Genomic DNA, 27,046 nt, shown 5'->3' on the forward strand with positions numbered 1-27,046 from the left:
ACCAGCATTCTTCAAAAATCTATTCTTCGCGAGTACCAGTGGTATCAGCCCTGTAGAAGTAAAGCTAGCTCGCTCACAAGCTTAGTTGTATTCCGTAGGAGTGTGGTGTCGCGAAGTTGCCGTAGTTTTTCTCATGAACACCTTGGACCTCCTGGCACCGGCCGTGCCTTACTCGTCCCGTCGGTGGTGTCAAATGAACGACGGGACGTACCTTTTGCCAAGCACGCCGAGGTCCGCTCGAGCGCCTTCGCGCCTGATTAACTAAGCTTCCCCTTGGGGTGTCAACGGTTACCTCATTGGCTGTCATCGGTTCCGCGACCAACCTGCTTAATGAAAGAGATCTCTCGTTGAAGTGTTCATATGTAAATAAAAACAACTAACAGCTAAACTAAGAACTACGCATAGGCAACGTTTTTTAACTGTAGCACTCATTGTGATCACAGTTACACGTTGACAATATCCAGTACGAGCACAGTACCGTTCGTACGCCAGAAGTTTTTCATTGTGACTTCGCAGTCTTATTGTCGTACATTAAGCATAGGAGGCTCAAACCCGCCGGATCCGTTTATCTGAGTGGGCGTTCTGGCGGAGCGGGGCGAAGTCTCGAGCCGCGGCTGCGAAGTGGGGGAGGGTGACGTCGCCGGCGAATGCCAGCGCGCGGGCCTAAGATGGCGTCGCGTGGTTAGAGAAACGGGAGCAGATGTGCGCCTTGTGTAAAGGATGACGTCGCGTGAGAAACAAAACATGAAGACGCTGGCTCGCGCTCTCGGCTACTGCGCCACATCGTTATTCTTGTAGGTGGCGTTGTGAGCCTTCATACGCGGTGATTCGCATATCGTAAACAACCAGCGTAGTGGTTGCCGCGTTGGAGTGGAGCGTTACGCCCGTATTAAGAACGTTCCCCTAGTCAACGCAACACCTCGACATAAGAGGAAATATAGCACCGCCATCCCTCCAAAGAAGTGGTCACTGAGCTTCATGATCATTCACGGGAATTCTTTAGAATTGCCGCGTCTTTATCAGTCGAAAGGAGGCGCTGTGCTCAACAAGGTGGAGTGGAGGAAGAGCTTCGAGTCGAGGGCTGTTTGAGAATAGGGGAGTTAGTCCTCCAAATCAAACGAAGGTGTATCAGCCGAACACAAAGAATCTTCTTAAGGAAATCAAGGTCTTCCAACAGAACTCCAAAGACGGACCCGTGCTCACGAATTTATAACGAACCTGCAAAAGATCATCCCAAATTTTATTTTAAGAAACAATGCAGGCGAGATATACCGGGTGTTTAAAATTAAGTTTTATGGTTTTCTTAAAATTAGCCACTGGCAGCCACGTGAAGACGATCTGCGCAAATAAGTTATGTGGTCAGGGGGACACAAAGTGAGATGATAATTATCGCTGTTAGCAGCCGAATTAACTAAAATTGAATAATTAACCTTTTATTGACTGCAGTAAGTGTGTATGTTTGTATTCAAAAGTTAAAGGCAGTCGTGTTTCTACACAGTTTCACTTGGAAGAATTCTTCTAGCATGTCTGTGCTCCGAGATATCCAACTCCAAATTTTAATTGTCGTTCGCAAGATTACGTATGTAACTTGCAAGATAGTGAGGATCGGCGCAAAGCTCCTCCCTGATGTGACGCCGCTGTTGCGTTCGGAATTTAGTCTGACAACGGGGCGAAGGCATTGGCAAAGATACTAACTGTCCCCCTTCCCCTCACGGCTGGTGAAATGAAAAAAATCGAAGAACCCGTAACCGCTGTCGTAACACGCGACCGCGCAGCCTGTAAACATGGCGGCAGCTGCCATGCCGAAATAATGGCGCGAGCGGAGAAGCCGGAGGGCAGTACGCGTGCGTAATGGTGACTAGACGACCGGGCATGGTCCTTGCCTGGGCTGCGCAAATAAAGTGACTGCTGATTTCCAAGTATTGTAAGTTTTATTGAAATGAAGAGTAACAACGGCACCATCAACAGCAGAAACCTTTTTAGCTATGCTAACGAATATTTCATACTGCCGCTTTAAGTTTGGTGTTGTCAAGCACAAATCTCATGACAACACTTCACCCATCAAGATGTCAATGCCATAAAAATGTTCAAAATGCCACCCTTCCACAGCAACGCAAAGCATAAACCGCTCTCGCATCGACTCGATTATTCTGCGCAGTACGACAATTGAAATTTTGAGTCGGATATCTCGGAGCACGGACACGCTAGAATAATTCTTCCGACTGATACTGTGTAGAAACACGACTGTCTCTAAGTTTTCAATACAAACATACCCACTTACTGCAGTCCACAAAAAATAGTTCAATTTTAGTTAATTGGGCTGCTCACAGCGATAATTATCATCTCACTTTGTGCCCCCCTAGCCACATAACTTATTTGCACAGGTGGTCTTCGCGTTCCTCCCAGTGCCTAATTTTAGGAAAACCATAAAGCTTAGTTTTGAACACCCTGTATTATCAGGCACAGCCGCCAAGCACATGGCTGTATTGGGTAACGTCCTTTCCTATAAGCTCGGAGAAACCGATACCTGGCTTCGCTACAGGTCTTCTTCCTCTTTCTGGGGTTTTACGTGCCAAAACGAGTTCTGATTATGGGGCACGCCGTAGTGGAAGGCTCCGGATTAATTTTGACCACCTGGGGTTCTTTAACCTGCACTACAACGCAAGGACACGGGCGTTTTTGCATTTCGCCTCTATCGAAATGCGGCCGCCGCGGCCGGGATTCGATCCCGCGATCTCGTGCTCAACGCCTGAGCTGACTGAGCCACCACGGCGGGCTACAGGTGTTGCTCTAGCCGTATAAAACGAGGGTTTATCGTGAGCAAAAACGGTGAATTAAAGGCTACTATCATCATCATCATCATCATCATCATTGACAGAAGCTGACCCCCCCCCCCCTTCAGAAAAAACTTGGATCCGCCCCTGACTGGACTAGACACAAGGCTTCAAGGAAACAACAATGTTACTGTATATCTGCATCCCTTATTCCTGTGCTCATCATCTTCCATCACCATTTTTAACACGAAAGTGTTTTATGCCGGGGTCCACCAAGACTTCACTGACGTATTTCCGTCACGGAAATACGTCACACGAACATACACGAACATAATACAAAGAAATAAACCAGAAGAAAAAGTTCCACAAACATGCAAAATTTGGAAATCGAACCCACGACCTCTCGGTCCGCGACGATAGATCGCCGAGCGTTTAACCCATTGCGCCACAAACGCATTTGCAGACTGCTACACAGACGCGCCTTATATATCTAACACTCCTCCGTGTACCCGCGCTCTTGCTCGGGGCGGTGCCGCCGCCTACGAGCAGAAAAGAGAAGTACTGCATTATGACACTAACGCGCACCGACAGTGAACGCTTCGGTGGTCTCAGCACTACGACGCCTCGATGCCAGCATTCGAAGGGACGCAGGCATCAAGAAGCACTACCAACCAGGTGGCGTTCACCGGTTCACTACCAACCAGGTGGCGTTCACTAGGTGGCGTTCACCGTACTCAGCACAGCGGAGCGTGGCCTCCGCAATTAGCTCTGAAAATGTTTCTGAAGTTGATCGCGGAGGCTGCAATTACGACGCGCTGTACGCGCTGATTTGACTCGGTGACGATTCAGTTACGTGCTTTGTCTTGCGCGTTGTATTAGTGTGTCAGTTACGTGCTTCGTCTTTCGCGTTGTGCTAGCGTGTGCAGCGTAGTGCAGCTTCCATATGCACGACGGTTGCTCATGGTCATCGACGTTGGTAGTCGTGATGGAGGAGACGTGCCACCAGGCGTCAGCGTGGGTGCATCAACACCTAAGGGCGCTTTAGCCACAAAAAACCAATAGACATTATATATCAATGTGCAATAAACATTACACTACTTCTGTGAAGACACGTTTCACTTTCGTGTTCTATACCGATTCCTATATAAGAGGGATCAACCACATTTTTTTGTCCCCTTTCCTTTTTCCCCGGTGCAGAGTAGCAGGCCAGAGCATGCTCGCTCAGGCTGACCTCTCGGCCTTTCAAATAAATTCTCTCTCTCTCTCTCTCCTCTCCGACGGCCTTCAATTTTATTTCACGGGTTTTACACATCGCCCACCGTATGCCGGCGCTAGCGATTTTCTTGTGTTTGTATGACTCAACAATGCGCGCGATGTCCGCAAGGGGCGCAGAGTGTCAGCTCGAAACTCCAGCGCTGGTTCCCTATAGCAGCTCCTTTTTTTATGTATGTTTGTATTATTATACCGACTTGGCCGGCTCGCTACGCGCTGCTCCCCCCACCCCCCATGTCACGCGCACAGGGTTTTTAACAGCGAAGCTGCTTAACAGCGAAACGTGCGTGTTTCCCGAAAAGCCAGCCGCGCCGTAGCCATGGCAACCAGCGACGCCGCCACTGCCTGCCACTACGTTGCCTAGCAACCACCTCGCGGAGCGTCGCGCGCTATGCTCGCAAGAGAGAAAGAGAAAAAGAGAACGAGAGAGAGTGCGCGCGTCCCGCGCTATGCTCGGGAAAGAGAAAGAGAAAATAAGAGCGAGAAAGAGAGTGAGAGAAACACATTCCAGCAGCATAAACGAGGCAGCGCGCAGATGTGCTGCCGACGCCAACCGCGTTTCTCCGTTTCCCCGCATTAGCGCCGAACACTCACGGTGTTCGTGACAGCAGCAGGCGCCTCGGGCGGCGGGTCGGCCGAGTCCCCCAGCCGTGCGCTACTGCGCATGCGCCGTGACGTCATCCCCTCGTTTCGTCTGCTCCGCGCCCCCGTACATTGTGCATAGCTTTCGCCCCACTTCCCCTACGTGTGCTCGGACTGCAAGTGCTTCGCGAGGCGTTCCCCGATGCCACGGAGGACAAGAAAATGCTTATACACTTCGTATAACTTAGTATCACTTTACATTATTGTGCATAACTTATCAATTGTATAGTCATGACTAGCTAGGAACCAATCAGCTCCATGGTGTCTTTAGCCATGAGCCACTAGTGCAACCTACCCCCATATTATTTTTTATTTTGTTTGCCTGTGCCCAGCGCGTTTTTCTTCTTATGCGCGTCCGCTAAGACGCGCAATAGTTTTTTTTTTCTGTCTTTAAATTCAAATACACAAAGAATGCACGGCGCGCCACGCTCGAGTACACAAATAATGTCAGTGCGTCCTTAAAAGCATAAAGACGCATTGACATTGTTTGTTGTAGACTCAGTGCTGTGAAGACAGAACTCCGGACGGGATATAAAGGATGAGCGCGCTGCGCTGTGGATAAGAACTCAGCTTCTAACTTTTGTATTAACTGCACTACCTTGCTCTGTTTCTCCATGTTGGGTCGTCCGTAGCGATTAGAGACGGGTTCGCTCAGGAGCGAGCCGAATCTTTAGAGCCGCTCTTTTAAAAAAGCGAGTGAGCCGTGGTTCAGTAAGTGAGCGGCGGTTCTTTCGGAGAGCGGGAGCCGGTTCTCTCTCACTCAGTGAGCCGTGCCAAACCGTTCCGTCAGAGCCGGGTCTTCTGCTGGGTTTCGAGGTTTCGTTTTCTGACCAACGAGTGGTGGCCGGCGTGGGCACACTCGCGCTACTCGTACTCGCTCGCTTTGTGTGGTGTGCGCAGCAGTCCCTTTGGTTTTTTGTGCATCCTATAATGTGGCACCCGATGCCACCGAAGGGAGCAGTAAAGAAGCCTTAATTGCCAACGGATAGGTACCGTTCGTTGCCTGCTGCTGCTCGAACGAATTCTCACGACTCTCACCGATCGCACATCGTGTGCTGGTGCAACAACACTTCGAAGATGGTCTTCCATGTCTTTAAAGACAACAGGTCAACGTACAGTTTACGTCCCGGTCTTCATTTGTGCTAATTAAGGTAGTCGGGCAATTGTCGCCCTAGGCATCCACTTCTGTGCATTTTCTGAGCGTGTATCATTAGCACGTCAATAACACGAGGCCAATGATCTGTTCTGTTGAAGTAGAACTTCATTTCTTTTTACCTTTTTTTTTTTTTTGCTGGCACGTGATGGCATCATAGCCAGTATCGCGCGTGCGCTCAAGAGAAAAAAAAACGAAAAAAAAATCAACAAGAACCAAAGATACGTGCGGCAGTTTTGTGGATCTTTCGTATGATTTTTGTATTGTACTTCAAGAAATGATTTCGACATTCATTTTGCATGGCGTTACAGCTCACTCATATTATAGTGAGCATGCGTATGTGAATAAATGAATAAAGTTGAAAGATAATGTACAATAATTTAGTTTTCTTATTTTGACCAACGTAGATTTGAATGTACCACAAAAACAGAAACGCTACTGTAATGATGATGAAGTCACATGTTTTCGTTCTCAAAAAATGATACATCGCATTGTGCCTGTTACAGTATCATAAGCATTTTATCCCCAATATCAGAAAAGAAACTTTCATTACAACTAAAAATTCAGGCTTTTAAAATATGTAAGAATATTCTCTAAACATAGCGAAAATACCATTAACCCGGTTATGCAATTATGCATATATCGTGTTTTTTCAAAGCCAAATAACTGTACAATATGTATAATACTGGTTACACGTTTAAGTGAACCGGTGAGCCGTTCAAGTGAACCGGTTCATTTCAGTGAGCTGAGCCGTTCCGAGCTGCTCACTAAAGTGAGCCCTTTTGCCCATCTCTAGTAGCGATGTATTAAACCAGTTTGTTTTACGCCGTCTTGTCGGCCTGCCATTCCCTTCACGATGATCACCGAGGGGCAAGCTCCGAGCGAACGCTGTTCAAGTTAACGGGCGCTCTAAGTTATGAAGAAGTTATTTAAAGGTAAAGCGTTAGTAACGGAAGGACTAAGTTCATCCCGTTCTCTAACAGTTTTAGGGAAATGGGAACATTCAAAGCAATTTCAGTTAAAGGTGAATTCTTTAGGCGTTCGGGAGTGCTTCTGGCCTGTTGAGCTAGAACGATTCGAAGAACTTAGTACGGATACGTCAATGTTTATGTCACCATGAATAAATTGATACAAAAACTTTAGTCGTGCTAGTTTTGCCCTACTTTGCAGTGTTAATAAACCAGCTCTCGTTAACAATTCAGTCAATGAATACGTTAACTTGTATTTATTAAAAAAGAACCCCCTCCATTCTTGCAATCAGTTCTTTTGTGTACGGAAACCAAACAATATTGGCGGACTCAAGCACTGGTCGAACAAGCATTTTGTAGGCCAGCAGATTTGCATCTGGGGGCGCAAGATGAAGGCGTCTTCTCAGAAAGAAGAGTCGCTTTAGTGCTCAACATGTCCTTTGATTTCTACTTGAGGTTATTTTGTGAACATGGCTTTCCCATGGGAGAGCGTGTGTTAAAACGACACCTAAATATTTACGCTGAAATACACAAGTAAGAAGTGAGTCATTCGATCATAATGAAGGTAAAATCACATGTCTGTTTCTTTCTACATACTGTTAGCGTTACAGATTTTTTGGCATTTAGAGTCATCTGCAACACCTGACACCAAGAAAAGGCTGAATTTTAACAGCGGAGCTGTTTAAGCCAGCCATTAGTCCATCCGTTACGGACAAAAAATGTGGGCCGATCCTGGCGGTAGTGCAGAAAGGGTCCAAGCGCAATGGCACATACTCCTGTGAACTAGCGAAGCTGAGCCTGGCTAAGTCTAGATAAGCATGGTTGGGCTTAGACAGTCATCGATAGCCAATCGATAGCTAATCAATAGCTAATCTATCAATAATCAATAAAATCCTGAAAATGCTGGGGATGACTTGGTAGTGCTTAGCGTATCCCAAAAACGTGGCCAATACCTTGCGATAGCCAATCGGTAGCCAATCAATAGATAATCAATAATTGATCAATAACCAATAAATTCCGGAAAATGCTGGGGATCACTTGGTGTTGCTTAGCCTAGCTCAAAATCCAGGACTAGCTAGGTAGGTGCCCATCAGCTCCCCTGTCTCTTTAGTATTTCGCTTCCAGTGCAAGCTACGCTAATTGTTTTATATTCATGGTGATCATCACTGCGATTAATTTCGTGGCAGAAAATACAATAGTCGGCGAATACATGGATGTTTCAATGTAACCGGGACGGCAAATCTTTTATGTGTATTAAAAATAAAATTGGGCCCAAAGCACAGCCTTGCCGCACTCTCGATGTAACACGTGCTAAATTGGAAGCTTCGCTATGAATATACACGAATTGTGAGCGATTTAGGTCGCCACACTCCCTCATGATTTCACTCACTCGCACTCGCTCGCATATATTTCAAAGGCGTGAGTGTACGTACGGGTGAGTGGCAGTGAGTGTGAGTGGAGGTGAGTGCCAGTAGGTGTGAGTGGAGGTGAGTGCGGGTGAGAGCCAGTGAGGTGTGAGTGGAAGTATGTGGCAGTGTGAGTGAAGGTGAGTGCGAGTGAGTATGACTGAGAGCCAGTGAGTGTGAGTGGAAGTGAGCGCCAGTGAGTGGGAGTGGAGGGGAGTGCCTATGAGTGTGAGTGGAGATGAGTGCGAGTGCAACCCAGTGAGTGTGAGTGGAAGTGAGTTCCAGGGAGTGTGAGTGGAGGTGAGTGCGAGAGAGAGCCCGTGAGGGTGAGTGGACGTGAGTGCCAGTGAGTGTGGGTGAAGGTGAGTGCGAGTGAGTGCCGGGCAGTGTGACTGCAGGTGAGCGCGAGTGAGTGTGAGTGAAAGTGAGTGCCAGTGAGTGTGAGTGAAGGTGAGTGCCAGTGAGTGTGAGTGAAGGTGAGTGCGAGTGAGTGAGTGTGATAGGAGGTGAGTGCCTGTGAGTGTAAGTGGAGGTGAGTCCGAGTGAGTGCCTGTGTGAGTGGAAGTGAGTGCGAGTGTGTGTCAGTGAGTGCTAGTGAGTGTGAGTGGAGGTGAGTGGGAGTACGAGTGAGTGCCAGTGAGTGTGAGGGAAGGTGAATGCGAGTGAGTTAGTGTGAGTATTAGAGGAGGTGAGTGCCAGTGAGTGTAAATGGAGGTGAGTCCGAGTGAGTGGAGATGAGTGCGAGTGAGTGCCAGTGAGTGAGTTGGAGTGGGAATGCGAGTGAGTGCTAGAATAGAAAGTGTGAGTGGAGGTGAGTGGGAGTATGAGTAGGTGCCAGTAAGTATGAGTGGTGGTGAATGCAAGTGAGCCTGTGAGTGTGAGTGGAAGTGAGTGCCAGTGAGTGTTAGTGAAAGTGAGTGCGAGTGAGTGCCAGTGCGTGTGATTGGAGGTAAGTGGGAGTGGAAGTGAGTGCCAGTGACTGTGAGTGAAGGTGAGTGCGAGTGAGTGCCAGGTGGAGGTGAGTGCGAGTGAGAGCCAGTGAGTGTGGCGAAGTGAGTACCAATGAGTGTGAGTGGAGATGAGTACCAATGAGTGTGAGTGGAGATGACTGCGAGTGAGAGCCTGTGAGTGTGAGTGGAAGTGAGTGCCAGTGAGCGTGAGTGAAGGTGAGTGCAAGTGAGTGCCAGTGAGTGTGAGTGGAGGTGAGTGCGAGTGAGAGCCAGTGAGTATAAGCGGAAGTGAGTGCCAGTGAGCGTGAGTGAAGGTGAGTGCGAGTGAGTGAGTGTGAGTGTGAGAGGAGGTGAGTGCCAGTGAGTGTAAATGGAGGTGAGTCCGAGTGAGCGGAGATGAGTGCGAGTGAGTGCCAGCGAGTGTGAGTCGAAGTGAGTGGGAATGCGAGTGAGTGCTAGAAAGTGTGAGTGGAGGTCAGTGGGAGTACGAGTGGGTGCAAGTAAGTATGAGTGGTGGTGAATGCGAGTGAGAGCCTGTGAGTGTGAGTGTAAGTGAGTACCAGTGAGTGTGAGTGAGAGCCTGTGAGTGTGAGTGTAAGTGAGTACCAGTGAGTGTGAGTGAAAGTGAGTGTGAGTGAGTGCCTGTGAGTGTGAGTGGAGGTGAGTGCCAGTGAGTGTGAGTGGAAGTGAACGCGTAGTCAGTGCCAGTGAGTGTGAGTGCGAGTGAGAGCCAGTCAGTGTGAGTGGAAGTGAGTGCCAGTGAGTTTGAGTAAAGGTGAGTGCGAGTGAGTGCCAGTCTGCACTCACTCGCACTCGCTACGCAGACGCGTTCGCTACGCGGACGCGCAATTTTTTCTCGCAGTACATTTTTTTGATTTAGTTGCTTTGGTGGGCCCACGACTCTTCACGGTCAGTATTAAATGTAGCTTTAGCAAGGTGAACTGTTGTTGTTGACGCTGTCTTCTAAAATGAACAGGTAATAAGCCTCATATCAGCAACATGAAGCTACGGAAGAAAATTTTATTGATATCATGTCATTTTACGCGCGCTTCTAGTTGGTGGAATGTTGATCGGGGACTATGATCGAATAAAAAATTATTAGAGTGAAATAAACCATGTTGATTAACTGCGTGGCGCGAAGAATGAACAATGCATTTCTAGGTATAACTAAATGAAAGGGTAAATGCGTAGATATGTATATTCCCTATATGTATATATGTGTGTGTCAGGAGAAAATATCAAAAATTCTAAATGCACTAATTGAACAAGTGAGAACTCCCGACCGCAATAAGCGCACGTGTTTGCTGTAACAAACACACTTATTATCGAGGAGTATCTCCGCCCCACCGGAATTCGGTGCTCCCCCGTCAAATCGGAGCTTCTGCTTTACAGAAAAGAGAAGGAAGGCAGATCCAAAGATTGGAAGCCAGTCTCCGACATGAGTATCCGTCTTCGCACGTGTGACGGGGGTGATACCCAGTGTCAACGTTATTGGCGTCCTGGGTATATTTGTCGAATTCAACGGCGGGAACGGAACGGCTCTCCGCAAGATCATCGCAAAGACGTACAACGCTTTCCGCCTCGTTCACAGAATCGCAAACAGACACCGTGGCATGGAGGAAGCCAGTCTCCTCAACCTGATCGACGCCTTTGTATTATGCCACTTTACGAACACGATTTCTATGCACAACTGGCACAAAGCGGAGCGAGACAAGCTCAACGCTCTCATCCGCAAAGTAATTAAAGCGTTCTCGGGCTATCCATCAGGACCCATATCAAGGATCTCCTCAAGCTGGGCATACACAACAACGCCGAGGAGATTGCCAAAGCCAAAGAACGCGCGCAACTTGCGCGCCTGACTACCACAGCGGCAGGTAAATGCATCCTCGAAGAGCCGGGTTACCCCCCTGCGGGATCCTCAAGGGTCAGTACCCCGATCCCTAGGTACATTCGAGACAAGTTCGAATTGGCCCCCGTGCCCCGAAACGCCCATCCCATCCACTACGAGGGCAGATGCAAGGCGAGAGCAGTAGCGATCCCCAAACAGATCAAGCAACATGGCATCATAGCAAGCTTCGTCGACACAGCGTAGTACAGCGATGGGAAAACCTTTGCCGTCCTTGTAGTCAACTCCAGTCGCACGATTTCCAATAGCGCTTCGATTCACACTTCAGACCCCGAAGTCGCCGAGCAAGCCGCCATCGCCCTCGCCCTGCTAGACGGTTGTGGGTCCGAGATCTATGGCAATTCCAAAACGGCAGTTAGGGCTTTTCAGAAGGGTCACATCGCCGAGCAAGCTGCTCGTCTTCTTAGCATCTCGAGTCCGGATGCTCTCTCGCATCATTAGATTCACTGGTTTCCCGCTCACGTAGGGTCGGATGAGGGTGCTCCCCCGAACCTCAATGAGTCTGCTCACGAGGCTGCGCGCGACCTCACCGACCGCGCTTCCTCTGTAAGGAGCGCCGACCCCCTCCCCCCTGCGGCCACAGGGACGCTCCCGCTACTCACAACGAGGTTACGAAATTCTTCTGCATGTCTAGAAGGGTCTTTCCACCCCCTCACCCAAAATTTAAATAGGGCGCAAGCCGTTTCTGTTAGACTTTTAGAGACCAGCCCATATCCGTGTCTGGCCGTTGTGCACGAAGTCTACCCCGCCGTATATCGCGACGACGCCTGCCCGTCCTGCGGGCAGGCCTCCACTCTAGCACACATGCTCTGAGAGTACGGGTCGAGATAGCTCAAGTTCAGCAAGGAGAAGTGGGACTCACTTCTGTGTAGCCCCGCTCTAGACAAGCAAATCCTAGCTGTCTGGCGTGCCCGCGGCCAGGCCGGTGGGGTAGACCTGCCGGCCCCGACGTGGGTCTAGCCGGGTGCGCGACCAGTTCGCGTCCTCGCCGGACCTCCGATAAAGTTATTTCACTCACTCACCCACTACCACCTGACTGTTTCCTCATTGTTCCAAATATTTTCGGCGGCTTTTCGAATAACATTGTATGTATGCCGTTCCAGCGGCAGTTAATAAGTTCTATAATGAAACGTGCGGTGCCTATAATGGGCTCTGTCTAGCACAAGCTCGAATTTTTGAACACAAGCTAAAGAGAGAGAGGTTGGGATATCTTATTTGCAAGATAAATAGAGAGGTAGACCTGGGTGGTGATCTCTAGCCTGCTATTCTGCACTAGGGAAAAGGGAAGGGGTGTAACAATATAGAGATGACTATGTATTTGGAAGAATGCGAAATGATTCTTGTGTACACTGCTTTTCCGATGAAACCAGACGGTGCGCCTACACGTTTCAAGGTCATGTACGTTAACCCGCAGAAGACCTGCATCATCTTGATAAAGGATCCAAGTTGTTCGATACGAGGTAAGTTGCCTCCCGTGCTACATTTATTGTGCCATACAAGTAAACAAATCGAAAAGGTGCAAACACTCCGTCTAAACAGCCACATTAATAAATTGCCAGCTAGTCTAGGTGGCCCGAAAATACTTTAAATTGCGTCACTGTTTTGCGTTCATAAAACCAATGACAGAAATGTTACCATAGGTCATGTTGATACCAAATGAAAAATCTCACAGGACGATTACGAGTCACTAACGCGAATGTTTAAAGGTTAGCTGCGGAGTGCGCTTGGCTTTATCGCTCCTGATCGCCCAATCGCTTGCGGGTCTGAAGTTTCAGCTTCCCGCCATGATTTTTCAGTATAAAGAATGTTTTTAGCGTCACCATTTAAACTAGTACGCTCCGGTCCGACGCCCGAGTGCTCGCCGGCGTTCTTAGCGAGCACTAGCCCAGATGGTATGGCAATGATGGCATACCGGCGATGAGATACGATACTTCAACGAAGACGATGGTATAACGACGACAGCGTGATGACAGCGGCACAAGGACAATGTCGTGATAGAACGACCGTGATGACGTCACGGTCGTTCTATCGCAAGTGCGTGGTGCAGCAGCTCGGCGCGGCGGTGCCAGGTGGTTGCTAGGTAACGTGCGGTGATGTCATCGCCAGGCACAGTTTCTGGTCTACGCTATACGGGCCAACCTCCGGCTTAAACAGCCCCACTGTTAAAACGTTTGAGAACCCCACAAAGTGCTAGGTAAGGGCAGGCAGAGGACTAAACAATGCAGTAGAACTGACGTGTGAAACATTGTGTACACCTCATTTCAGCAATCTCATGTAAACTCGTCCTGAGGTTATTTCGACTAAATTTTACCCAAAAAGGACGCCTAGACCTCATATATGCGCGTAATATAATTGTCATAGGTATAAAGGCAGACTCGTCGCACCAATTGAAATAAAAGTTGAAGTCACTTACGCGCCGTCTCGTAAAATTACAAGGCATCCATCTTGACTGTCTGTCTGTGCTTATTTATTTTACTTCTAAAGGCAGATCTCGCTAGCTGTCGATACACAAAGCCTATTTAAACGTGTACACAGCGATCCTGCCCAGTAGCAGCGAAGCGTGGTTCGGGCGGGACTTGTAAATTTTGTAGACACAATTGTACACGCCGCCGCTGAAGGGGCTATATACAAATCATTCGTGGATAAGTTTTAATTCACTAGGTGAGCTTTGTCAATGCATATTCAAGCCTTGGTGTTGAAATTTTCTCTCGATCCTGTCCCCACAGAATGCGTCCTGCTGCAAACAAGTTCGACTGTGGATAGAGACCCTCCACACGACTGCCAAACAGTCTATAATCATCATTGCAGCTCATTTCATTGTCGAGTTTACTACCATAGCTGCAAATCTGTCCTTGTGACAAAAATTGGCCATGGTGCTTTTCGTATGATGGGTTCACCTGCTTTGTTGAGTAATGCTGGAAATATGATGGCTTGCAAATAAAAAATTACCCATTTTATATGCAATGTTATATTAAGTTTACTGTTGTATTTAAAGAATATACTGCCTGAACGAATAAAAAGCTACATAAATTCTGAGAATGGTCTACTAAAGCGTAAGCATTGTTTAGCTCGGCTGTGACTTCGTTCTTGTTTAGTTTTGCTTACTGGCCTTTCCTAGCTTATACACGTCTACCCATGGCCTTTACGGTGACAACAGAGCGCTTACCCCCCTATTCTTAAACACGCATTCATTCAACGCTTCTCCTCGACTCAGCCAAGTCGAGGCGACGAGCGTTCCTTCACTGAAGACGCCGTTGCGTTTAATGAACACTACTTCATTTTTCCTTCGCCAAGGAACGCCTTGAATATGTGCCCTTGACTGGAGTGAAGTACACTGACCAAGAAAAGCGTCTGATATCGAGGCAATGCTTAAATGTGCTCAGAAAAAGTCCAATTATTAAAGACAGATATGTGTTTCCCTTAATAAGGCTTCGTTATCAAACGACAACATGGCGCAATGCACAACTTTAGCTCAGCAACGCTGCTACTGTTAGCGTTCGACTGAGATCAAGCATGGAGCTGTGTTTGAGGTCTGGCAACGATCGCACTCCAGCAGCTGAGCATAGCGCATGGCTGAGGAACACCAAGAAACTTAGCGCGCGCTTTTGTCTGCTGCTCTTCGTTTCCTTGTGCTTAATTTGTGGCTCACGTTGCAATTGTTAATCGGGGATACTATGGGCGATATTATCCGTGTGTGTATTGTGACGGAGCTGGATTGACTTCAAAGGAGCCAGCGGATGGAACGGCCAATGGGCAGCTTTGTTGATTTTCAAGACCGAGTGCTGCGGAAAGCTTTCTGGAAAGCAACAACAGGGCGGAAAATATGGGTGAGTGAGCAATTTTTGCATAGAAGCACATTACGTTGTTGCGGCTTTCGGGAAGTTGTCGCCGCGTTATCAATAAAACGTGTCCGATGTATCCGAGCATGACTGGCTCCAGTTGCTCATGCCGTGGGCATTAGCACGTGAAGCATACTATTCGAGGCAGTACAAGATTGCACGAGACGTTTTCTTTTCTCTTATTTCATTTTTCCCTCTTTTTTCGAATTGGAGCTTGTGAGAGATTTGGCGCGACAATTTGTTTTCGGTTCAGCTTTTAAAACATAAACGCATAAGGTTACGCTCCGCGCCTGTGTCCAATGATCATTGCAGTATTGCGTAATAAATCTTTCAGTAGAGGAGAAGCAGTTGTAGTATTCATGTGAAAGAATGCATATGGTTGAGTGCATAGTTCCGGCAGTTTTAAGGAAACAAACGTTTTCGAGTCCTGTACTTTGTTTTAGAAGCGGTGGTGGTTAGTCGGTTTGTTCAAATTGTAGCACTTATCGTTACTGAACCAGCACTGGTGCCTGCATTTCCAGTGCTTCCTCACTTGATATATACGCTACGCAATCTTTCATTCTTCCGAAAATTTACTTGTCAGTAGTTCATTACCAGCATTAGTGTCTTTTCGCCTTACCTTCAGCAATGTGCTATGTCGTAGCATCTTATGCACGTTTCATAAACTAGGCTTTCAAGTTCACGCAAAGGCCACTTTTTTTTTTTAGTTGTGCTATGTGCTTTTATTTCATTTCAGTTGCTAAGGTACACTGAACTTAGCGTGCGAACGCCTTGTGTACATAACATTTTTGGCATTCTACTGCAGGATGTGGGCCTTGGAAAGACCAGCTGATGGAAAAAAAAAAACGTCTGTGCTGCACGGTAAGGCATGTGCCTGACGGGAAAGCACCGATAGATACCGTGTCTGCCTGTTGGAATTCCACCATCTCGCTTCCCTGAAAGAACCTAGGTGCTGCGGAAGTACTTGACCAATCTGCCCGGTAATTAGTCTATGAAAATAAGTATAAAAATAAGCACAAACTGTTCAATAATATTGATGTTATGTCTCGCCGCGTTAACAAAATGGGGAAATGAGCATCGTGTTGTTTAGAATCCCAAACATGAAAAAGCTATGTCATAACGAAATCAAACTCATATTTCATTCCTCTTAAACAGTCATATATTCTTGTTTTGAAGAGCATAGTCATTATTATGATGTGCGTAGTCATCAGATGCCGATAATGTTTTACGGTTGAGACGTGAGCTTTTTTACTGCCCACAATTTGTAATGCAGCCGCTTTGTAGCATTTGTAACCAGCACTTCAGTATTTAGTCGTATGCTGAAGCTACTTGTGCATGAGCAAGTGTACATCAAGAGATACACCATAATTTTGATGGCTGATCTCAGCCTGTCTGAACTAAGGGTAGTAATGTGCTCTATACTGTATTTTTCAGCATCGCCATTGTGAAAGTCTGCATCACCATTTGGCCTGGTGTGGGATCCCACAAGACACGCGGCTACCCTGCGTTTTGTTCCTTGGTCAATTGCTGAACTTGTACAAGCCGCATGGAAGCCAACTGTCATCCTGCATCGAATGGAAGAAATTCATTGTTCTGGTCTTCATAATTCATCTTATGCTGAAGCTAGAACCAGAGCAGAAACAGCATATATTCTAGAAGGATTTACCACTGCATACCATCAGGTGCCTACATCCGACAGTCGACTGTCTAGAACACGGATGGTGTTTTATTCTAGAATATCTTTGTCAGTAGTACTACGCTTGTGTTTGTAGGATCAGAGTCCAGGTGCTTAAGGTGGAGGGTTGATCTTCAGGACCTGAATAAAGTTTATCATACTATACCACCTCAAAGTGACGGCAAACAACATTACCTTGGTTCTGTCCAGCTACGTGGCATTTGCATATTTTAGAAGTTTGCCTAAATTTACGTGGGACAGCCTGTATACGTCACGTTTCTTTTAAGCGAAGGTTTATTGGCTCACTTGTGTCGAGGTCGGTCTGCGCGGAAAACTGTCCTTATCAGCATTCGCTCGAGCGTCGTCGTCTTCTTCAGTAGCTGGCTGGTTGGCGCCCCTCGGGTTGCGCTCGTGCTGGTGCCCGGCACGCGATCGTGCCACTTCTCCCGCGTTCGTCGTCGTCTTCTTCTTTCACAGCTGGCTCCGTTGCCGTTCAACATTCCAGCGAGGAGGAGGAGGAAACAACTTTATAAAAAAAAATTTCAGGGCGTTGTAGGTGGCCGCTTGTCTGCGGCGACCTCTTCCGCCCATGCAACGATTCCTTTTTGTAGCTTTTCTTCAGGAGACCGTATTAGGGTCTCCCATGTCGTTTCAGAGGGAGCTGGCAGAAGCTCTCTTAGTGGGGGAAGACCCTCGCATCCCCAGAGGATGTGTCTTTGGTTTGCTATGGCATTTTTGTCGCAGTTTTGGCATATTAGGTCAACCTCCCCATCTGTGAAGATCGCTAAGCGATGAGGAGTGATAAGGCTGTTATTTTGAATTCGGCGGAGGACAGTGGCCTGCTCTCTTGTAAGGTTGATGTGGGGTATTGGGTATATTCTCCTGTTCTCTTTGTATAGGTTGGTGAGTTCGTTGTAGGAAGTCACTACCTCTCCCATCGGGGGGTCCGGTTCCAAGGAGAGCGCGACCGGGTTTGTTAACCCTCGGGCCACTCTATGCGCTTCCTCGTTACCGGGATTTCCCGAGTGAGCGGGGACCCAGACAAGATTGATTTTTGTTCTGTCGTCCTGATTAAAGTTTTTCGAGATCTTGGCTGTATTTAGTCCCACACTGCCCCTCATAAAGCTGAGAATAGCGCTCTTAGAGTCGCTCAGGACAGTATGGGTAGTTGGGTTCATGATGGCCAGCGCTATGGCCACTTCTTCAGGCCTATTTGATTGATGCGGCTCTAGTTGAGGCCACATTTACAATTCTAGATTTTCTGTCCACGGCACTCAGGGTGTATGTGTTGTATCCCTGGTTGGCGGCATCGACAAAGACCGCGGTTTGGTCTTGCGTGTGCTTTTCGCGTAGTTTGTCTGCCCTGGCTTTTCTCCTGCCATCGGGCCTGCCTGCCAGGGTGTTTTTGGGTATTGGCTTGATTATTAGGTAATGTCTGATTGCGGGAGGTAGTGGTGCTCTGCCTCCCGTGGTGTATATGGGTTTAATGTTCAGTCTACTCAAGATGTGTAGTCCCGTCATCGTGTCTGATAGGCGTAATATTTGTGCTGTTTTGTGTGCTTTGATCAGCTCCTCTAGGGTGTTGTGCATTCCAAGTTGGAGGAGCTTCTCGGTGCTGGTATAAACAGGCACACCTAGGGCCCATTTGTACGCTTGTCTAATTATAACTTCTACATTAGCTTTGTCTGATTACAGGAGAGCGGAACATTCCAGCGAAGAATTTCACATCGCTTCTGTCGTCGTAATGGGGAGGCCGCGTTTATGGGTGTATGAGCCATTGCTTAAGGGGGTATGAGCCATTTATGGTCTTACAGTGATGGACAGATTTAATTTTGAAGCAATTTAATTTCGAAAAATCACAAGCAGCAATGGCGGGCGAATGCTGCAAACCACGCTGCCGAGCAAACTCTAGGCATCGAACGCAAGCGACAACAGCAACGAGCAGAGAATCGTACAACACAACGGAAAGAAAAGTTGCACGAAAGGGAAGGAAAAGTAGACGGAAATGGAACTAAAAGTAGTACGAAAGGGAAGGAAAAGTAGTACGAAAGGGAAGAAAAGGTAGTAGGTCAGGTCACGCACGACAAGCATCGCTTACCCCCCCCCTTCCCCCCCTTTTTCTGGACAGGGGAAGGGCTGTTTTTTTTTTTCAATAGTTATTCAGCTGCGAGACAGCGCTTGTACCGTCCATTTCTGTTTATTAGTTCACGGTGTATTAAGAATATTGTTTATTAAGGTTATTCAAACAGCATAATGGCGACGCATCGCTGCACACAGGAAAGGGACTGATTTTCGGAAAGAACTTTCTCCACTAGAAACTTCAGGTCACCCAATGCCTTTTTTTTAAGAAATCTGAATGATAAAACAAAGCCTTCACAAACACCTTTTCTATGTAGTGCCAGTCCTTTGCGATTGTTCACAATCTATTGCGTTATACAAACGCCAAAACAGCGTGACCAGAGTTCTTCAGGTTGTATGAAAATAACATTGATCCGAACCACCTTGAACGCCACTATTGGCAGAATAATCAAACAACATCTAATTCATCCCTCGTTTCGAATGCTTAATAAGCGCTCAGACACAATAAATGCAACAAGATTTTCTTTCACATCGATTTTTCATATGAAGAGGTGAAAAGGCATAAGCAGAAGAATTGTTGAAAGCCCCGTAAGCTGGACCGTATCACGCTAATTTCTCATCAGCATTGGCACAAAAGCGGCGGAGTTGTGCCTAATCGATTACTTGAGCTGCGCACATTGCTTTAGGCAAATAGCTAAAGAAGGCGATCACAACAGAACTATAGTATGAATGAAGTAGACGAGGACATTCCATTTTCCTGAACTTTCAGTCATCTGTCGCTTTTATAAGTACGCGTGCCACATAAGCAATCGATTTAGGCAACGCGCGTGCTGCACAAAACACGCCACCTAAGATCTTCGCACCAGTGAAACAAAGGCATTGGTACTCACAACGCGGCAGCCTGGTTACTGTGCAGGTACTCCGCCAGTGAGTTGAACAGAATCACGCGGTACGCAGCTCCTCTTTTTTGGCATTCAGATGGCGTACTCATATTTCTTGCAGCTCGGCTGCTCTGCGTGGCTCTGCACAGGGCAATCTAAACGTCGGCCGGCTAGACGACGCTTATTGATGTATTGCGCTTTTATAGTTGTCTACTGCACCCTCCTGACACACAGGTAAGCCTAATAGAAATCTGAAAAGCTATAATATGCTTGTGTTCCCGTAGTCTGGAAAGAATAAAACAAGTCATATAAATCACCTAAGTTAGACCGATAGCGAAATGCACCGCAGAACGTTTTGGAGAATTACCATTGGTGTTTGCGTTTCCCGCATAGCTGTAGCTGTAGCATAAGCATTGTACACTGTGACTATGCTGCAACTGTGTATTATATGTTTCTGTAAAAACGGTCAATATCCCCGTCTTTCCTGAGACATACCTGACTTTTTTTTCTGCAGCAAGTAAGATTGAGCTGCATAACTATTTCAGAAGTTAGGAAAATAAATGCCAGAAGCCAATGAAACTGGAGGCATGTCCAAGTCTTGAATTTATGTCTTGATACTATTAATTCATTCATCTGAGTGCGTCGCAAGAGTTCGCAAACGCCCAAACATTGCCAAACTCGGGACTTCATGCATGGCAGCCTAGAGTGCATGTTCAGAAAGTTATTCTGACGCAAATGCCGCCTTCAATTGGCAACAAAGCGCTTGCTATCTCGTTATCACCCATGCTTCCAGTGAGGTTGTTGCTCGAACGCTGTCCAATGACGAAACCGTCTTTCGCAGGAAAAGTGTTTTCAATACAGGCACAATACCGTATTTCGCGCCAGCATGTATTACTTTTCTCTTGGTGTGTGCATAATTAGCAATACTGGGTTATACAAGAATCAAGGCTCCAACCAAGTCCCAGAGAATATGATTTAAGGAGGCTATGTATCCGCATAATGAGCAGTGTGGGTCTGTCAAGTCAGGTAAAAGTGTGCGTATATTTGTGGGTTCGGAAAGGAGTGCGTTTGGAGTCGGCGCCAGGTGATTTCTTGTCCCTTGGTGAGCTTGGGATGAGGTGGGGGTTTAGTCTGTCTTGCGAGGCGGTAGTGTTCGGTAATATCGTTGTATGTGGTCAGTGGCTCGCTGACCAGGTCCCCTGGGTCAGAGACGGGACCCACCGCTCGGCTGACGAATCTTCGAGCACACTGGTGGGCCGCATCGTTCCCCGGGTTCCCTGCGTAAGCCGGGACCCATATCAATTCAATTGGGGTGGGTTCTTCTTCACTATCTTGTTGTTTGGGGCAGAGTAGGGGATGCAGTATTGGTAGCGTGGCAGGAGCCATGATTCCGCCTGCAAAGATGGATATGGCGGTCTTTGAGTCGCTGATTATAGTTGTAAATCCGGCCGCTGCAGCGAGGGCCATTTCCAGTGCCCTCAACTCGCCTTCCGCCGAGTTGAGGGCACGGACAGAACCAGCCGTCCTTATTGGTGTTGCTTGGGGCGTAGATTTGTTGTTGCATTGCTGCTGATGATCTGGGGAGGCTAATTACGCTGAACGCATACGTGCTATTTGGCAAGAAATATTGAGCAGCGTCGACGTATGCTGCTTCGGAGTTGGACCCGTGGGTTTTGTGCAGGGCTTGAACTCTTGCCTTTCGTCTGCGTCGTGATGACCTGCCCGCATGTTCTTTGGCAGCGGCTTGATTACGAACCTCTTTCTGATGTTGGGGGGAATGGTGGCAGGATCATTGTGCGTTGGAGATACTCTGTGCCCGATGCGGTCCAGGATCCTGTGAATGTGCGCTTCCTTGCTTCCCTGTGAATGTGCGCTGCGCTTCTTCGCGGTATTGTGTAACTCCAGGCTTAGGAGGTGCACGGTAGGTAAAATGATCCAGAAAGTTCGCCTTCACACATAACGATCGCCACAAGCATCATCATCATTATCACCCTATACTTATTTCCACTGCAGGACCAAGGCCTCTCCCTGTGATTTCAAATTACCCTTGTCTTGCGCTAGCTGATTCCAACTTGCGCCGGCAAATTTCCTAACTTCACCCCACCTAGTTTTCTGCCATCCTCGACGGCGCTTCTCTTCTCTTGGTATCCATTGTGTAACTCTAATGGTCCACTTGTTATCCATCCTACGCATTACATGGCCCGCCCAGTTCCATTTTTTCCTCTTAATGTCAACTAGAATATCGGTTATCTGCGTTAATTTGTTCTCTGATCCACACCGCGTTCTTCCTGTCTGCAAGCATTCTTCCTGTCTGATCGCCGCAAGCATTTCCCGGCAAAGATTACGGCTACATAAGCTGCAGTTCCCGGGAAGCAGCAACTGTAGCATACGAAGCAGGGAGTGGCATAGCTAGACTTTCGTGTGTAAAAGAAGAACCCACCTAGCAAATGCTTTGTGTTGTGACAAGGCTATGGGAAGGCCACGAATAGTGAGGACTCCTGAAGAGCAGCGTGCACACGAGGCGCGGCAAAAGTATGGTTAAGTGCATTTCTATTGTCTCTGGTCACCTCTTCGCAGGTGCCCGAAATATCGGCGCAAGCCTTGTCGGAGGCCGTCGAAACGTCTTAGTTTAAAGTGCATGTGAATGACGCCATGTGAATAGTTTCAAGCTACGTCGCAATGGGTAATCGTTACAGTTGTCGTTTATAGCTTCGCTGTCGAACCACCTTCACAGCGTGGATTTGAGACCGATTTCTTTTGATGAAGAATATTTTGTTATGTTCTCTCTACTGTCAAATAGGCACACACTTTTGGATAACCATTGCTGAGATCCTCTAGAAACAGTCTATGATGTTTTCACTGCTAATAGTGCTCCAAGATGGCGAAGAAGTAAAGATCTGGTACGAATTAAATATCTTATTGCAATAATGCTGAGGAAATAAGCATTAGGAACAATTTATTGTGTGGCAGTGGCCCACTCTACTGAGCGAATCATGGCTAGCGAGCTTTTTGCACAGAAGCAGCAATACTACTTGGATGCTACATTGATCCTTACATAAATATTTTATTAAGCATGCACGTTTATATCAAGAGAACACGTTTAACGGTAGCCCCGTAATCTTACAGCGAGGCAACGATGAACAGAAAGATGCCGAAAGAAGGTGAAACAATCACTCTTAGTGCAACGGGTAAGCTGAGAGTGCCTCCAAGTACAGAAGGTACGTCTACATCCTTTGTCGCATATCGCTCCGAAATGAATTTACACTGTTTTAATGCGCTATCATTCTTTGCGTACTTCACGCACTTTCCAGGGACTATCTATCTATCTATCTATCTATCTATCTATCTATCTATGTTTATGTACCGTTTTCCCGCCTACCTGGGTGGGTAGCTTGGTAGTACGTGGTCGAATGGGAAGCGCATGACGCTGCTGTGCTGAAGGAACAGGGATCAAAACCAACCAGAGGACCAACTTGGGTCACTGAGTATGTGGTAAAGTGTACACACGTGCCGTTCTTCAACAAATTTCTTTCACGCCGACATGGATTCAGGGTAGGTACTGTGTTCTAAGAAACAGCGGACGCCTACTTGGATCCCTGGATATGCGCCACTTGGTCTGTGCTGGTCTTCAGTGAACATCTCCGATGCCAACTTGGGTCGCTGGGTATGTGACAGTAGGTGTGCGTCACGCTTGAATGAACAAGATTTAAGCCACTGAGGATGAGCCGCCTCTACAATGACAAAAAAGTCCCTTAAATTTCTCCTATGCTGGAGCGCAATCGAACGCCTTCACAAGGGTTTCTCAAGGACATCAACCCGACGAATTAGCAGGCTGCCCCACAAATGCACTGGTTACGTGCCGCTCTTCAGTCAACTCCTTTCACGCCAACGTTTTAGCGAGCTGCGCCATGAATGCACTGGGTATGTAGCGCTCTTCAATAACCCTCTCGACAACTTGGGTCACTGAGTATGCACCAACAGGTGCGCGGCAAGCGCGAGAACAATTCTAAGCGTTCGCAGGCATGGGCGTGCCAGGCTTCTCGTCTCGGAGCCCACACGCGAGCTTCTCGGCAGTGCCACTAGATGGCGTAGCGTGTCAAGAAAGAAGCAAGAGGGTAGTCCTCGTTTCCGTACACGTTAAACGTTTTTTGTCACCTTAAGAACAGAGTTTTCGTCTCATTATTGGGCACCGATATGCCGTATGCAGTAAATGAACCCATTTCGGAAAGCTACAGCGTGGAATGAGACATGGTGTGTATGAATGTGCGGAGGGTATTGAGTAGATAACATTTCGCTCACTATTGACGAGCACGGGGTCGCCTTGTACGTAGAATAATTGTAAGAAACATAAAATGCAAACTTCATTTTTTTTTTCAAGTTGGATGGCGGACTACGTTCAGAACCTTTTTTCCTTTCATTTCTTCAAGAACAGTGTTTCCGAACATTGCTTACCTGTCCACAATGAGCGCTACATGATGACTCCTGGTAAACCTATATCGTCCACAGGCCCAACAACCGTACTCCATAAATATTCTTCCAGTCGCTTCTCTCTGCGAGCAAATCAATCTTGTGATTCGAGTTACAATAGCGAATTTCTGCAAGAGAATCACAGAGATGCATTGCACACAATTACTGCGAACTTTTAGGCTGCTCTCCTTAAGGCAGACGTTTTTACGTCGTTACGTTTTTTTTCTTAATTTTACCACACGTTCGGTTCTTTTTATCGCTAACGAATGCTAATTTTCAGATAATCAAGACATCATCAGTATTCGGGCTGTACTGGAAGACATACTTGTTTCCGAAAAAACACAGGTAGGACAGTTCTGCGGCTAATTTAATATTTTTATTTTTATCCGTTTTTCAATACGGCATCAAAATTGGCACAGAAACAGCCTCGAATGCCTTATTGATGATCTCGGCGCATCATGTCACCAGGTGTTCACTCTATTATGACGTTTCAATGGCACAATGCACGTTTTACAACACGAAGGCGAATGCGTTAAAAAATCCAAGCGTACTATATAAGTCAAGATTATTAACAAGCTAACTCCGACGATAAGCTTCATGCGGATTTTTAGAACTATTTCACTAAAGCAAGCTAAAGAAACTTTAGCGTCTTTTATCAACGAGCCACGCATCATAGAACAAATTACGCACCCCGATGAAGTCCATGGTTGTTAAATGGCTGCCACCAGGTAAACCTTCTAAGATCAGGGTCTGGCTTCTGAGCCACGTTGCCAGATAACGCTTCCATAGACGGACACCAGGCTGACAAGCGCTCAGCAGCACCTTCTCTAGATCGTGTTCCGGTGCTAACTGATCCGGCTGGGTGCCGCATCTCCCCGGCCAGGTCGAGCCGCACGCTACGGCCGCGTGTACCTTGAGTACCGTGATTATAGTGCGCTCGCCTCAAACTCAACGTTCCGAGCATTAATATATTAATATATATGCGCCTCGTAGGCGCATATATAATTTAATTCATATGCAGATGTATTTCGTTCTAAGCTTCTCATCAAAGACATCGCAAGCTCCCAAAAAATGTCTAACCCCTAGTGGACGAATGATTAACATTGTACCCAATGATTACTCTGCGGTCAAAGCAAGCAAGAATATAATGCGTTTTACGCAAGACCATCCTAGCATGAAGCGATTTCTTAAAGTTGGGCCCGGGACGACATTTCCAGAAAATCTGCATTTACAGAGAAAATCTGAGCCCCAGCCTCTATAAAATGGCTTTCAGCTCAGGAATCTACGACAATTGAATTCCATGTCCGCATTAAAAATTCTAATCAAGCATATCGGATGTGTTACCAAAAACTTGTGGCAGTGCTTAGGCTTCTGTTAATCAAGCATAATCTACTGTTTATTGCATTCATGAACTTGTCGTGCTATTCCTATTCCTTTCCTTTCTTCCTTTTAACAGCTGTCTTATTTTCATTGTCGAGCAGGTTTTCCTGCGGCATAAATGCGTGTTTCTATGAAATCATGGCGGCCCTCGCCATGTAGAATTTGCAGCAGTAGCATCGCAAATTTGTCGATCATGAGACAACACCTAGTACAACTGTCTTTGTGATACGTTTGTAGCTTGTCAGCGCTTCCCCATATTCTATAACCTACCTGCACCTTGAACTGCACATCGACACAAAAGTTATTGATGGCAGAGCTACCCCTCGACGGAAATAGACGCTGTACTTCATCGATACTCCACGGCAATTCTTTTGGAGCGCAGCCGCTTCTTCAATATGAAGGTGGCGCTGTCTTGAAGTCGGTAGAGTGAAGGAAAGGTTCGACACTACAATCGTTTGAGAAAACCGAGGTTACAAGCGTATTGGAACTTTGCTCTACTCAGTACTGCACATCGACTCAAAAAAAGCAAATGGCTACACCACTCCTCGGCAGAAGTGGTCACTGCGCTTCATTGAGACTCCTTGGCAATTCTCGAGAAGCGTAGCGCATCCTTCAGTCCAGGAGTGGCACTGTGCGCAATACAATGTAGTGAAAGAAGATCTTCGAGTCGAGGATTGTTTGAGAATAGGGGTGGGGGTGTTCACTTGCAAAGAGCCGTCATTTCAGGGCAAAGCCACAATAGGTGGCGAAGGTCCACTGGACAAGTTGAAGCAGCACACTGGACAGTTCAATGGGTATTCTGATGTTGGATCTCAGGCCCCGCTAACGGAAGGTTTGCACTCAGCGTCTTGGCAACTGCAGATACGCATCTGCCATGGATGTTTCCTCAGGAGCTCGAGCATTGCGCGTTCGAACATTCTTCCTACATAATAAAAGTACAGCTGAAAATTTTTAACGACGTTTCGACAGGCATATTAATATCTAATCATGTCTCAAGGTCACAGGTACGCCTGTGTACCCAAGAGTGCGCGGCTCTCGCTGCATGCTAAAAAAAATCCCAGGCTGTCAAAAGTGATTTCTTTTTTATCAACCACCGTTCACGACCGGCCCAACTCAGTGATAGCGTGGGCGGAGCATCCACTTGTTATATGAAAAGCAATGGAAAGGAATAAGGAATAGAATATAAAGGAATATAAGAGGAGTATAAGGAATATAAAGGAATAGCAATGAAAAGGAAGTCAACCAGGGTGGCGAGATGGGCTTGTTGGTAGTTCATGATGGTGTACAGGTACAGTGCACTCTGGAACAGGGACACATAAAGATACGAAACGCGACGCACTGCGTCGTGGGTGTCGTTCCGTGTCGTGATGTGCCCTATTCTACGTGTGCTAACCCTATAGACAATCTGGAATAGAACCGCTACATTTACCTACCACAGTAGCTCAGTAGCTATGGCACTGCGCTGCTGAGCGCGAGGTCCGGGGTTTGATTGCGTCCGCGGCAGTCGCATTTCTATAGGCAAGCTATGCCAAAATGCGCTCATACTTGGATTTAGGGGCACGTTCAGGAGCCACAGGTGTTCTAAATTATTCCGTAGTTCCCCACTACGGCGTGCCTAATAATGAGATCGTAGCTTTTGCACGTAAGACCATTT

General features: G+C 47.1%; 2 protein-coding genes across 8 annotated transcripts in view; one reads left to right on the forward strand and one right to left on the reverse strand.

Moving 5' to 3' along the window:
- LOC119448927 (cytochrome P450 3A8) overlaps positions 1-27,046 on the reverse strand; it is a 381,638-nt gene that overhangs the window by 137,711 nt on the left and 216,881 nt on the right. The window lies entirely within an intron of this gene.
- The window catches only part of LOC119448925 (uncharacterized), a 349,207-nt gene that overhangs the window by 37,696 nt on the left and 284,465 nt on the right, over positions 1-27,046 (forward strand). The window contains exons 4-5 of one of the 7 annotated variants that reach the window (XM_049666111.1): positions 12,442-12,531; positions 13,798-14,101. The exons of 5 other annotated variants lie outside the window; for them this stretch is intronic. In XM_049666111.1, the coding sequence (XP_049522068.1) occupies positions 12,442-12,531; positions 13,798-14,012 (305 nt within the window). In that variant the 3' untranslated portion in view covers positions 14,013-14,101. Of the gene's footprint in view, positions 1-12,441; positions 12,532-13,797; positions 14,102-27,046 lie in introns of those variants that run through there. One more of the 7 variants, XM_049666110.1, reaches the window with a different exon arrangement.

The sequence above is a fragment of the Dermacentor silvarum genome, chromosome 4 (assembly GCF_013339745.2).
Source record: "Dermacentor silvarum isolate Dsil-2018 chromosome 4, BIME_Dsil_1.4, whole genome shotgun sequence".
Taxonomy (NCBI): Eukaryota; Metazoa; Arthropoda; class Arachnida; order Ixodida; family Ixodidae; genus Dermacentor; species Dermacentor silvarum.